This window comes from Somniosus microcephalus, chromosome 21 (assembly GCF_052327205.1).
Source record: "Somniosus microcephalus isolate GS21.2 chromosome 21, FLI_Smic_1.0, whole genome shotgun sequence".
In the NCBI taxonomy this organism is placed as follows: domain Eukaryota; kingdom Metazoa; phylum Chordata; class Chondrichthyes; order Squaliformes; family Somniosidae; genus Somniosus; species Somniosus microcephalus.
The window spans coordinates 56,416,442-56,429,950 of record NC_141007.1 but is presented as its reverse complement, the minus strand read 5'-3'; the positions used below and the strand labels follow the sequence as shown (position 1 = coordinate 56,429,950).

The window sequence follows — 13,509 nt, the reverse complement described above, 5'->3', positions numbered from 1 at the left end:
GTTTGCTTACCGGAATGCGACACATGCAGTCACCAACCAAGCTCCAGCCGTACTGTTCTTCAACCGAAGGCTAAGATGTCGCCTGGATTTGCTCAAACCAAACATAAGACGAGATGTTGAGGATAAGCAATTCCAGCACATAAGTGAGAAGCCAACCAGGAGCTTCAAGATAGGGCAACCAGTCTTGGCCCGCGACTACCGAACAGAAAAATGGCAGCCAGGAACGATATGCACACAGCAGGGACCACTAATGTACACAGTGGACGTTGGAGAGAGCATCGTGAGGCGCCATGCTGACCAGATTCTAGAGTCACAGGAACAAGCCAAACCCATACCACGAGAAGGTGCACCTGGTAATCAACCTGAAGTACAGATTGCGTCTACCTCAGAAGCAGTGGTATTGGAAGCTGACGAACCAACCAATGACAATGAACCAGAATCAACTCCGCCGCAAGAACAGGATACTCGAGAAAGGCGCTATCCAGTCAGGATCAGGAAGCATCCTCAAAGACTTAACTTATAAATGATTATTTCAGTTGATGTATATAGTATCCAGAAAATTGTAATTAGTTATTATTTAGTTGTTAAATGAATGTTATGTACTGTTTATCTAAAAAGGGAGGAATTGTTGTGTATGTACCTTTTAAGGGAAGAGCTGGTTTTAGACTGCAGTACCGGCAGTGACCACCCTTGTATAAAAGGCCCTAGCAGGCTTCTGTATTTCAGTCTGACGTTACCCTCCTGTTCCGTAACGTACCTGTACAAAAAGAGTACCCTCCTGTTCAGTAGCGTACCTGTTAAACTGTGCTCCCGAAGTCCTTGTATTATTGAGGCGTGGACTTTACAGCATCAATACATTCTCTAAACAGGATATGCCTCTCCCCTCCCCTCCCTCCCTCCCCCCCTCCTCCCCCTCCCTCCCTCCCCCTCCCCCCCCCCCGAAAGAGTTTTGTTTATCCTTGGGGGGAAACAAAGTTAGCAGCATTTACTGCCAAAATTTTGAAACTTGCACAGTTTAACTCAAGTTTAGTGTTACTTAACAAATCCTTACTCTAATTCAGCAGCAGTATTAGGACACCTGAGATTTGAGATATTAAATGGTGTCTGTACACGGTTGAGGCATTTATTGTTGCACAAGACCTGATCCGTCCACAGTTTGTTAATTAATGTATATGTTTTAGATTATGAAATTTCTGCCTGTAGGTTAAGGCCTTTGCATTCTGTACATATGGGTATTATACTTTCAAGGGTGAAAATTATGACGAGGAATATTTCCTGTTTAAATTAAGATAACATTTTAAGATGCTACAAGATGTTAACTAAACACTAACTGCTGGGAGTGTTCAATGATGTATTTTCACAAGCTTTACCTTGTTATTTTGGATTTTAAGGAATAGGAGTAAGTGAAACATCTATCAAGTGCAGCACGTAGCAAACTCCATAACACTCGTTATTTTTTTTAATACTATATAGAGATATATATCTCTATATATATATATATATAATAATTGCTCTTCTGTCTCTGTCTGTCTGTCCTCTATACACTCAAAAAAGTTATAGAGCGTACCTTCTCTCTCTCTCTCTCTTTCTCCTCTCTTCCCCCCCCCCAGTCTCCCTCTCCCCCCCCCCCCCCAGTCTCCCTCTCCCCCCCCCCCCCCCAGGTCTCCCTCTCCCCCCAAGTCTCTCTCTCTCTCTCTCTCCCCCGCCACCCCCCCCCCCTGCCCCCGGTCTCTCTATCTCCCCAGTCTCTCTCTCCCTTCCCCTGTCTCTCTCTCTCTCTCTCCCCCCCCAGTCTCTCTCTCTCTCCCCCAGTCTCCTCTCTCTTTCTTTTCTCCCTCTTCCCCCCCCCCCCCCCCGGTGTCTCTCTCTCTTTCTCCCCCCCCCCCCCCCCCGGTGTGTCTCTCTCTCTCTCTCTTTCTCCTCCCCCCCCCCCCCCCCCCGGTCGGTCTCTCTCTCTCTCTCCTCCCCGGTCGGTCTCTCTTTCTCCCCCCCCCCCCCGGTCTCTCTCTCTCCCCCCCCCCCCCCCGGTCTCTCTCTCTCTTTCTCCCCCCCCCCCCCCCCGGTCTCTCTCTCTCTTTCTCCCCCCCCCCCCGGTCTCTCTCTCTCTTTTCCCCCCCCCCCCCAGTGTCTCTACTCTTTCTCTCTCCCCCCAGTCTCTCTTTCCTTCCCCCTCTCTCCTTCCCTCTCCAAACGGGGCGATACCGAATTTCTAGCCCTCTCCCACTCCCCCCAATCTCTCTCTCTCTCCCCCCAATCTCTCTCTCTCTCCCCGTCTCTTTATCTTTCTCTCTCCCAGTCTCTCTCTCTATCTCCCAGACTCTCCCTCCTCCAGTCTCTCTCTCTCTCGCTCCCAGTCTCTCTCTCTCCCTTCCCCGTCTCTCTCTCTCCCTCACTCGCTCGCTCTCTCTCTCTCCCCCCAGTTTCTCTCCCTCTCCCCCCAAGTCTCTCTCTCCCCCCCAGTCTCTCTACTCTCTCTCCCTCCACTCTCTCCCCCCAAGTCTCTCTCTCTTCCCCCCCACCACCCTCCCGTCTCTCTCCCTCTCCCCCCTCTCTCTCCCTCTCCCCCGTCTCTCTACTCTTTCTCTCTCCCCCTCTCTCTCTCTCTCTCTCCCCCCAGTCTCTCTCTCACCCCCATCTCCCTCCCTCCCCAAGTCTCTCTCTCTCTCCCCCCAGTCTCTCTACTCTTTGTCTCTCTCTCTCTTGCATTACGGGGGGCGTTTCATTCCACGTGTGGGTGGGCCTAATCCTGCAGCCTCCCGAAGCGTCGCTGCCATTTTTAAAATACAGACAGCACCAGCACAACAAACCCCCACAGTGCGGCTCCGGCACAATATCGCGCTCCCGGCCCGCCGGAGCGGGAGGTGAGTTGGGGTCACTCGGGCCGGGCCTCACAACCGCTCGGCCTGAGACACAGAGTGGGGGAGCGGCAGCGGCCGGCTGTAAACCGCGCGGCCCTGTAAACTGCCGTTTTACAAAAAAGCCTTGGCAACGCCGGGCCCCCCCCTGCTAGTACATATGTATATGGAAAATTTGACCTTTGACAGATTTATGTAGGTTTCCATTATCCAGTCTAATAACCACATTGATATAGCACCTTTTAATGTGGTGAATGGTGCAGGGGCATCAGAGAACAAATAAGCAGCGAGTACTAGAAGGGTTAGAGTCGGTGATCAAACACCTGATCAGAGAGATATCTTTTATGGGTAGGGAGCAAGGTAGCATAGCCGAGGAGGTTAGAGAGAACTGCAGAGTCAGGCCTAGACAGCTGAAAGCTCAGTCACTGGTGGGGCAGAGGGATATGCAGGGGATCAGCATCAAAAGGTTGGAGGGCATAGGCTCATATTTAGCATGGAGCAGGCAGGGTGGGACAAGTCAAAGCATTTGGAAACAAGGATGGGTTTAGTGCATTGGGGAATGAGAGGTAGTTGTTGAGGACAGAGGGGATGGGTAAGTGAGATAGGATGCAGGTGGTAAAGTTTTGGACAGACTTAAATTTATGTAGGGTGGAAGAATGTACATGAGATTACCACTTTGTTTTCTTCCCCCACCCTTCCTTCCTTGTGGAGTACTTGGCCTCCTTTTAGGATCAAGATAAAGCCTGGAAAAAAAATTGCAGTATGTGAAATAGCATCCAATTTGTTCTACCGCCCTGACTCACCATACTGAAGTGTACTCAATCTTATTTTTCTCACCAGTTTTAGTACCACCTCACTTAGAAGCTATAAAATATATTTTCTTATTTTAGTGTCTTTTAATATAGTTTTAATTTGGTTGCATTTTAGGCCTTACAGCCACTTCATCAGCTTCTGTTCCAGTAGAGAATTAGTGCATGGATTGTAACTTGTCCCTATGAATGCATTTGAACCCTTTTGCCATTACAACAATACTCCAGATAGCACCAAACATAAATTTTGAAATATTAACACACTAAACATGGTGCAACCTAAGGCTGCCAGTACCACTTTTGCAAAATTAATTTGGATAGGACACACTTGTGGTAAACAAGTTAAATTTTCAGTAAAATATATGTGCTCAATTATAGCAAAATGTTCTCAGTTTACAATATTTCTGCTTATAACATTTGCTTCATTTTTAGAAAGTGTGTCCTTTTCCCATTAGATTGTCCTTTAAAGTCATTTCACATTAAGTTTTAGAATTTACTACATTAAGGAATCCAATTGGATTGGGAATAATTCATATATTTTGTTAATGCTGAGTTTGATAGCATTAATACTTGGGCAGTGCTTGTATACATTCTACTCAATGTGTTGGTGCAAATATATATTCAGCCATTTTGAATTTGGGGTGTAGAAATATTGTTAGTATCCTCAATATAATTATACAAATTAATTGTGTGTGGCCTGGAGTTATTCAAAACCTTTATTTCAGAAAACACACAAAGAAACTAACATCAAGATTGCTTGCTAGATGAGCTAATAAAAACTAGACCAAGCTTCATGTTGCAGTCACTCAATCTACAGTATGGTATGTAGGTAGGCCTGCATTCTGCCAAATGTGTGTTAAAAAGATAATTTGACAATTTAAAAAAAAAAAAAAAAAATCGAGGTTTCTAATGGAATAATGAACCTATTGTGCTACAAATTCATTTTGGACAGATAGTCACTTTATGCCTTAGAGTGCACTTTATAGACAGAATTTCCAATCCAAGTATTGGACTCAGTTATTAATAAAACAATCAATATGTGAATAGCATTTAACTGCACCCTCCACTCTGCAATACTTTGCTTCAGGAAGATTGTAGCACTAAAATAAAAGGTGAAGCAAGAATATCATTTGTCATTTTATTCCCATAGTTAATGAGCTATCGAACCTTTTTTCAGTTTCATAAGAGCAACTAATTTCTTCAAATATACACCAACAGAAATTATACTCAAAGTTTTCATATTGAACATTATAGAATACAGTGAAAGCAAATTAGATACTATGTTAATAGTACATTCAGAAACAACGTTACAGCCCTGTTTCTTCTAGGCTGTAGTAAGAATGTGGTCGGATATGTTGCTGTTGTAGTACTCTGTAACCTTTTTGAGCTCAACCCCACCAAAAAAATTCTCATAGCCTCTATGCTACACTACTGCAAGTGCCCCTGTATAAAATGGGAAATAATGTCCTGGAATTTGCGGTCAATGGCAAAGGAATGGCGCTCGCCGTTCAGCGCGCTGACAGCTACCCACAAAGTTTTCTCAGGCTTTAGAGCAGAGACTTGCTCTCATCAGGCATCTGATCGAGCGTGGCACCCGCTACAGGAGGTCTGTGAGCGGGGCAAGAAACAGCGAGGCGCTTCAACCACAGATTGAAGAATCCTCACAGACACGCAGAGTCTAAACTAGGAATTAAAAAGCAGGAACTATAAATTAGATTTAAATCATGTACAGAAAGCGAAATAAAGATTGGGAAAGACAGATGGGATTAACAAACAGACAAGACAGAATTTTTTTTTTCAAATTTCCAACACTAATTAACTTCTGTAGGAACGAGACTCCACACTTGTAAAATTCAATTTTCAGTGCCAGAGGTTGTTTGACAGTAATTATCACTTCTTATCACTAGTGGGCGAGTACCCCAAGTTCATGCCATTGCATTAATTTCAGTGCAGAGCCTATAGGCAAGGACTGTTACAGCACACCCTGTGGAGGAGCAGGGTATCTCTGACATAACAACAGAAAATGCTGGAAAAACTCAGCAGGTCAGGCAACAGCCGTGGAGAGAAATTTGAGTTGACGTTTCGGGTCGAACCCTTCTTCAAAACTGGAAAGAAAAGAAGATAGATCGGAGGCAGGGCTGTGATCGGACAAAAGAATAAAAGAAACAAAAGAAGTAAAAGAGATTAGAAGCTAGACGAGATGGTAATAGGCTGAGATTAGGTGTAAAGTGTACTGGCAGGGCAAGAGATAGCCCTGACAACGATTTCCGTGTTTAACTGCGCATGTGCGGACGACAGAAGTTGCTGTCCGATTTACTCTGCTATAACTGTGAGCGCTGTTAGCCTCGCCGTTATTAACTATACAAAATCCGGGCCTATGTCTCGGGGGAGGGGAGGTAAAGTCACCTTGATCATCTTGTACACAAAGCATTTCAGAGAAGGGAGCACTCTATACAGAAAGTACACCCTCAGCGCTTCCTTTCCTTTTCGATTATGCTTGCTTTAAATTGAAAAGAAACTTATAAGGATGATTAGAAATAATCTGTTTAGCACTGTGCTTGTGATACTTTGGCTTGGAGTCACTGGCGTAAAAATTCATCTGGGCCTGTTTTGGTTCCCAGACGCGGTGCTCCTGCTCCTCCTGGTTACACAAGATGGGTTTTTAAAAAATCTATATTTTTAGTTGGCACCACGGGGGCTGCTGAAGAATCCTGAATGGGGCTTACTGAAAGGGCCTAACGCCCGTTTTACCAACTGAATATCATTGGAAAGGCAATGAAAGAAAACCTGCAAATCAAACAAAACCAGAAAATGTTGGAAACAGCTGTGGGTCAGACAAATCATGTTTTTCAGAACTGAAAGTTGAAAAATGGAAATCACAGAAAACCTACAGATCAGGTATAAATGAATACAGAAAATGCTGGCACCATAGAGTGGGTCCACCACTTCAAAAAAGGCCAACACATGCATTCCCTCCCCAGTGACACAAGTACACTGGGTTTTGACAAAGCGTCTTAACCCCCAATTTCAATTCATATCCCCTCTTACAGCCACTGACAGATTAATCCAACAGTACCAGTATCCCCTGTTGTAAAGAAAATGGCAGATGTAGCTAAGGTCCAAAGGTACTAAAGTCAGTGTTCAGTCCAGTGGGTTGCAGAGTACCCAAGAGAAAGATAAGATCCTATTCCTGGAACTTGTGTTGAGAGCTTTGTTAGAACATTGTAACAGAGTAAAGGCGATGGCAAGAGTGGGAATGGAAAGGGGAGTTAAAGTAGTGAGCCAAAGGGAGCTCAGGGTCACATTTCCAATTAAAATGGAGGTGTTCAGCAAAGCATTTGTTCTCCCAAATGTAGAGAAGATTGCACTGTGAGCAGCAAATACAGCAGGTACATGTAAATTGGTGTTTCACAAAGGAGAGATCTGGCAGAGAAGGTGGAGTCATCAGAGCAAATGCAACTGAGGAACTGGGAGATAGGAATAGGAATCTTTATGGGAAACAGGGTACGCAGAATCATACCCCAGGAAGTGGTGGGAGTTGGTGGGCTTGTAATAGATGTTAGTGGAAAGCCTGATGCTAGACAGAGAGAGAGAGGTGTCCAGGAAAGGAAGAGCCAGAGGTGGACATTGAAAGCAATGATCAGAGCAAAAGCAGGAAGCAGCACCAACAGAGTCATCATACTTATAAAAGAAGAGGAGCATGAGTCAGACTGTTCAACATATCCTTACAAAAAGACAGGCAGAACTGGGCCCTTTATGGGTTCCTATAGGGGCGCCTAGAGGAAGTGAGTGGAGTTAAAGAGAAGTTGCTCAAAATGAGAACTAGTTCAGCTGGAGGAGGACGATGGTGGATGGGCACTGGTTAGACTGCTGTTTAAAGAAGAAGGGGAGGGCCTGGAAAATGTGCTGGTGAAGGATGGAGGTACACCAGGGGTGATTTTTAGCCCTGCTCACTTGGCAGAAACTGGGCAGGTGGGCAGTTAAAATTGCCTGTAAGACTTACCCACCAGGGCCCCGCTCACTTCCCACAGGTTCCAATTTTAACCTGCTCTTTCGGGCACCGGGTTCCTTTTTTAAAATATGCAGATCAGGCTGCGATTATGTCATCGCGGCCTGACTGCTAGTTAAACAAAGGGCCTGATCAGGGAAGTCATTATGACTTTCCAGCCAGGCCAACCTAGTGGGAAGAGGAGTCGGAGCCGGAAGAGGCAAGTAATTTTACTTTTTTTTTACTTCCTTGTGGGCCCTGTGGGAGCAGGAGTGCTTCTCTAGGCCCCACAAGGAAAGTTTAAGGCTCCCCTGGCCCTTCCGAAGCCCCTCCCCACAACCCAAGTGCCAGGGACCATTCCCTTGATCTGTGGCCTTCTGCTGCTTGTAATTCTGGGCTCACTCTTTCCATCTGTTTGCAAACAATTTTTACACAATTTTATCAAGTACACGCTTCCATATATAGAAAGTCGTAAGTAAAAACTGCTAGTTGATTACCACCACTATTTGTACCTATTTGGTTTTCAATTATACCCTTACTGAACTAAAACAATGCTTTGTTTGTACTTAAAGGGGACAAATCATTTTTTTATTGATTGAAATTGGATAATACATCTCTGAGACACACAAATATTTAGTACTGTTTTTAGAGAAGTACCCTATTTAATTTTTACATTTGAAACAATTTCAAGCCATTAAATATTTGTTCTCCTGGAGGCAACAAGGCAGTGTTTATAATGGTGTAGCTTAGATTACAGTTCACTCAGTCCTAACACTTCAATAAGTACTTACAGTATCGATCACAAAGCACTGGTGGTTCATGCAAATCTGACAAGTCAGGCACCACTTAAAACATCACAAGCATTTACAGCCTTTAATGTTTGTTTCATACAAAAGCAAATGGACTTGCAGTGTTTTTAGTTCATGCAAGCATGCAGTGGTTGCAAAAAAAGGCAAACACTTTAAATATATCTTATACATATATAAATACAAAAAGTTCCAGATAATAATTAAACAACGGATAGCATCATAGGTATCTGGCAATAAGACAAATGCTACGGTGCCGCTCAGTTGTTTTGCTACTATAAAAGACAAGATACATAACCTCACTGGTACCTGGTAAGTATGCATGCATTGACAGGTGTCAACTTGTTTATCATTGTGACTATATCACATTTACAACTTACATTTCTGTAGTCTTTCTCACATACAGAAAGATATCACCAAGTGCTTTACAAAGTAGGAAAAAAATAGTGGAGCTATTAATGATCCTACGCAACTTTTTGCAAAAAATATCTTTCTATAACTTTAACCATTGTCATAAAAATTCATTGGAAATATCTCCCCCACCATAATTTGCCTGTTTTTATATAAATATTTAATTATATTGAGAAGACTACTTACAAGCAAAGGGCTATGGGGAAATAGTTTCCCATTTAGCACTCATGACATCACTGTACGCCACAAGTACAGAAGTAGGAGGTTTTACTTTTGTTCTGTACCCAATAAGAGTATTCCCCTTCTCTCTATATTGCTCTCCTCACAAGCTAAAATTATGCCAACTGGAGGGGGGAGGGGGGAGGGGGTGGGATGCATCTGAAATTATACAATAAACCATTGGCTTTTGATGTATAATAAAAACATTAAACTGGATTTCCAGCGGTATGCATGAAAACATAACAGTTGGAATTTCCATTTCCACTTCCACCACCCCATGGATTAAGAGCGAGGGGAAAAATTCATCCACTGATTATTAAACTCTTCGGATTTCTTTGCCTATAATCCTTAGACAAGTACATTAGAGTGGTGCTTGTTCAATCCAGACAATTTTCTTTTGCTCATCCTTTATTGCTGCTTTTACTAAGGTGATGAGTGAATCAAGATCACTCCAGCTGTCGGGAATACTGTTGTACAGGCATGGCAGTGTGTCCAAGCAAGTCTCCTCCCTTCGCGAGCACTCCAAAAGCAAATCCTCTGTCACTCCGTATTTCTGCAAGATTTTTCTAAACAAATCAAGAATACATTAATGTGTCTTGAAAGAAAATAAAGCGTAGAAAAACCAAAAACTTTAGTTACACCAGCAAAATCATTTTCCTCCCCAGACAATAATTCTAGTTAAAGGTCTCCTCAGTGGAATCCTGGGTTCACACTTTTCAAATGATGGGATGACTTAGGTGAAGGTGGTTCCCTTGGAGGGCATCCACTGAATAATCCTGGAACAGACCAGGGGGCCAATTTGGAGGCTAATCATGCATTAATGTAATGCCTTTAATGTAAAAAGAATCCCAAGACACTTTGTGATGGAAATAGATGAGGAACAAATACCAAACCATATGGGGGGGGGGGCGGAGATTAGCATAGGTGTTGAGTAGATTTGTAATGGTGGAGAGAGAATTGGTACCAATGTAGGTTAGCAATGGCAGGTGTTATGGATGAGTGGGACTTAGTACAGGACAGGATTCGAGCAGCTGAATTTTGGACAAGTTGGAGTTTATGGAATGGATGAACCTACTCGGCCTCCTGCTAAGGTCCCCACCATCATAGATGTCAATGTCCAACCAATTCAGTTTGCTTCATGTAACATTAAGAAGTCGCTGAGTGCACTGGGCACAGTGAAGGCTACGGGCCCTCACAACGTCCCGGTTATAACATTAAATACTTGAACACCAACTGCTCCCCTAATCAAGCTACTCCAGTGCAGCTATGACACTTGACAGCTACCCGACAATGTGGACATTACTTAGGTCTGTCCTAGCCACAAAAAAATGTAAAAATTTAACTCAGCTAATTATCACCCAATCATCAGCAAACTTGTAGAAGGAGTCATTTATGATAACCTTATCATTCTTTATTTTACAAAAATGTGTAGGGCACTTTTAGTGGGCATGCCACTGAAACATAACCAATCAAAGTCATGCTCTGAACCAGTAACAGCATTGCAATACCCTCATACAAGGAGGGATGTAGACTGGCCACATGGGTGCCATCTATAATGCCCTGGAATTTTGGAAAACCGACACATTGAAAAGTTTCTGTGCCCTCCCCAGCTGCCACGTGGAAAGTTATAAAGATGTTTTCCCAGGCAAAAGTGGCATCTGTTACTTGCTTTATGCATATACGGACAGCGTACTAGTTGATTTGGCAGATGTCCATTGTGGTGGGCTGGAAGTATCCTGTAGCATCGAAGCTTAATACAGTGGTGACCTCTGCAGCTACAGACAAATCATCCAGATTTTGAAGTCACCTGCAGGCCAGCTTGGAGAAATTGGCATAGCTCTGTTACAGCCTCTCCAATTTAGGCAATGTGCTACTAGCTGATTCCCATCCTCCACCCTCCATAAAGTGCAACTTGTCCAAAACTCAGCTGTCTATATCCTATCCCTCACTAAGACCCATTTGCCCATTATCTCCATCCTCACTCACCTACATTGGCTCCCCATCCTCCCAATTCATTGAATTTAAAATACTAGACCTCCTCTTCAAATCTTTCCATGGTCTTATTTTGCCCTCTCTATGCAACCTTCTCCAGTCTAATATTCCCTCCTGCATCTTTCAATCCTCCAATGCTAGCCATTTGTGCATCCCCCTCTCCCCTCATCCCAACACTGTAGCATAGCCTTCAGCCACCTCAGCTCTACTCTCTGGAACCCTCCCTATTCCCCACTGCCTCTCTATTCCTCCATCTTTAAAATCCATACCAAAACCTAGCTTTCTGGTCTAGCTTTCAGACACCTCTCCCTTCATCATTGATGAACTTGACCAACTAACATTGTAACTAATGACCAGGAGTGATTTCAATAAGTTAGAGTAAATTAATTAAATGTCACCAACGTTAATTTTAGCACCATGGATTTACAATGCTATTCAGAAAATTCTGACAGGTGTATCCCCCCCTCAACTGGAGGTGATTCTGAGCTGTGAAACCATGCACAGTCAAAACATTTTTGATGCAACATCAAGTTGTCAAAAAACAAATGATTTGCACACAAACTGCACATATGCAAATAAGCTTGCCTACACAAATTCTGCTCTTGTTATTTACAGCACCCCAGTTACATTATTTAAAGCAGATGACGAATAGGAAGCCTTTAGGAATTTAGTAACAGGCATGCAAGAGAGGTTGCAAGTTAGCAAGAAGAAATAAAGAATAAAAGCTCATATCTATTCCGTCCATACATCTGCTCTCTGTGCCATTTCAAACAAAATTCTGCATGCAGAAAGGTGCAGTATCTGCTGTGCACACAGACAGAGGAAATGACACTTGTGCGTACACTATGGCACTTGCATACTTTGTGCAGTTGTGGAGCCGATGCTGATGATGAAAGGAAGACATTCAGCCTTACAAGTGTGCAGCTCCCAGCGCCTTTTAATCTGGTACATCATGATGTTGCTACAATTGCCTTAAGCATTGACTTCCGACAAGCTAACAGCAAAGGCCAATGGTTCACAAAACAAACTGGGGAGACTGGCTGAAGGAGGCACTCTGTTTTAATGCTGCTTTTTTTGTGATCTAAACACTAATTGCAAAAGTGCTTCTCGGCTAAGTTCTGATACGGTCAAGGGTGCTCTGATCCACCTGGGTACTGACTGACTTGCCGACTGATATAACAAAAAAAATGTTTTAGGTTTAAGGATTCCCTTTTGAAAAAAATCATATGTCCCTTTTGGGGATATAGTCGCTCGGTTATTATATGGGCATGATAATATATAAAAAGTTAACCATTGACCCTGACCATATATTATTTAATAGATTTATAAATTATTAGCATTTTTAAAGGTGACTGTGCAAGATATGCCACATTGCTGATGAATGAGGTGTTAAAGGACATATTTAATTACATGTGAAAATGCTCAGTAAGTGTGAATATAGGCATTTTTACATTAGCTTTTGCCTGGTTCCGATTGCAGGAGAGTAGTGCTCTCCCAGTTACACTGCTAAAACTGACTTCCGCAACCTGGCAGCAAAACAGTAGACCCAATATAGTAATCTGGGATGTTATGATTAAGGTTATCCACCAGGTGGTGCTGTAGCCAATGCTGCTGCTAAGGTCAGGGGTTGCTTCCTGCTAAGGTCAGCAAAGGTGCAATGCCTGGAAGCAGGCCTGCCTGGTTGTCTCGCAGTCGTTCAATAAAGCACTCATATTAATCCTCATACCTCGCCTCTTCGAGTTCCTTGTCTCCCTACATGGATTTATCACATTTGGCGACAAGGTAAAACAGGACCCTGAATAAGAGAAGTCTGCCAGGACGTTTAAACAACAAAATCACGAGCTGCAGTTAGCTACCAGTTGGAAGAAAGCATGGCTGCCACGGTAGGAACGGTCTCCGCTTTTGATATTCAAGCACAAACTTGGGAGGAATACTGTGAAGTGTTGGGTTATTTTTTCGAAGCAAATGAAATAAATGATGCCGGAAAAAGGAAAGCCATTCTGCTTAGTTCAGTGGGAAGCCAAACCTACAGTTTGATGAGGAATCTGCTCAGTCCTGAAAAGCCTGGAGACAAATCATTTGTTGAATTAGTGGCCGTGCTAAAAGAACATTTCAACCCTAAGCCTAGTGAGATTGTACAGCGGTTCAAGTTTAATTCAAGGAACAGGAAAGAGGAAGCGAGTGTAATGGACTATGTAGCGGTGTTGCGTAAATTGGCACAAGATTGCAATTATGGGAACAACCTGAAGGAAATGCTGAGAGATAGGCTAGTTTGCGGAATAATGGACGACCGAATGCAGCGCAGATTGTTATCAGAGACTGGGCTTACTTATGAAAAAGCATTGGAACTTGCTCAAGCCATAGAGACAGTGAACCGAGATGTAAAAGAAATACAGGGTTCAGACAGGGCTAATGTTACGCAAGTTGCA

At 43.4% G+C, this 13,509-nt stretch overlaps 1 protein-coding gene across 1 annotated transcript in view; it reads right to left on the bottom strand.

The window, feature by feature from the left end:
* Nucleotides 1-8,511: 8,511 nt before the first annotated feature.
* card14 (caspase recruitment domain family, member 14) overlaps nucleotides 8,512-13,509 on the bottom strand; it is a 75,762-nt gene continuing 70,764 nt past the window's right edge. The window contains exon 21 of the mRNA XM_085963684.1: nucleotides 8,512-9,654. Coding sequence (XP_085819810.1) covers nucleotides 9,450-9,654 — 205 coding nt within the window. The 3' untranslated portion in view covers nucleotides 8,512-9,449. The remainder of the gene's footprint in view (nucleotides 9,655-13,509) is intronic.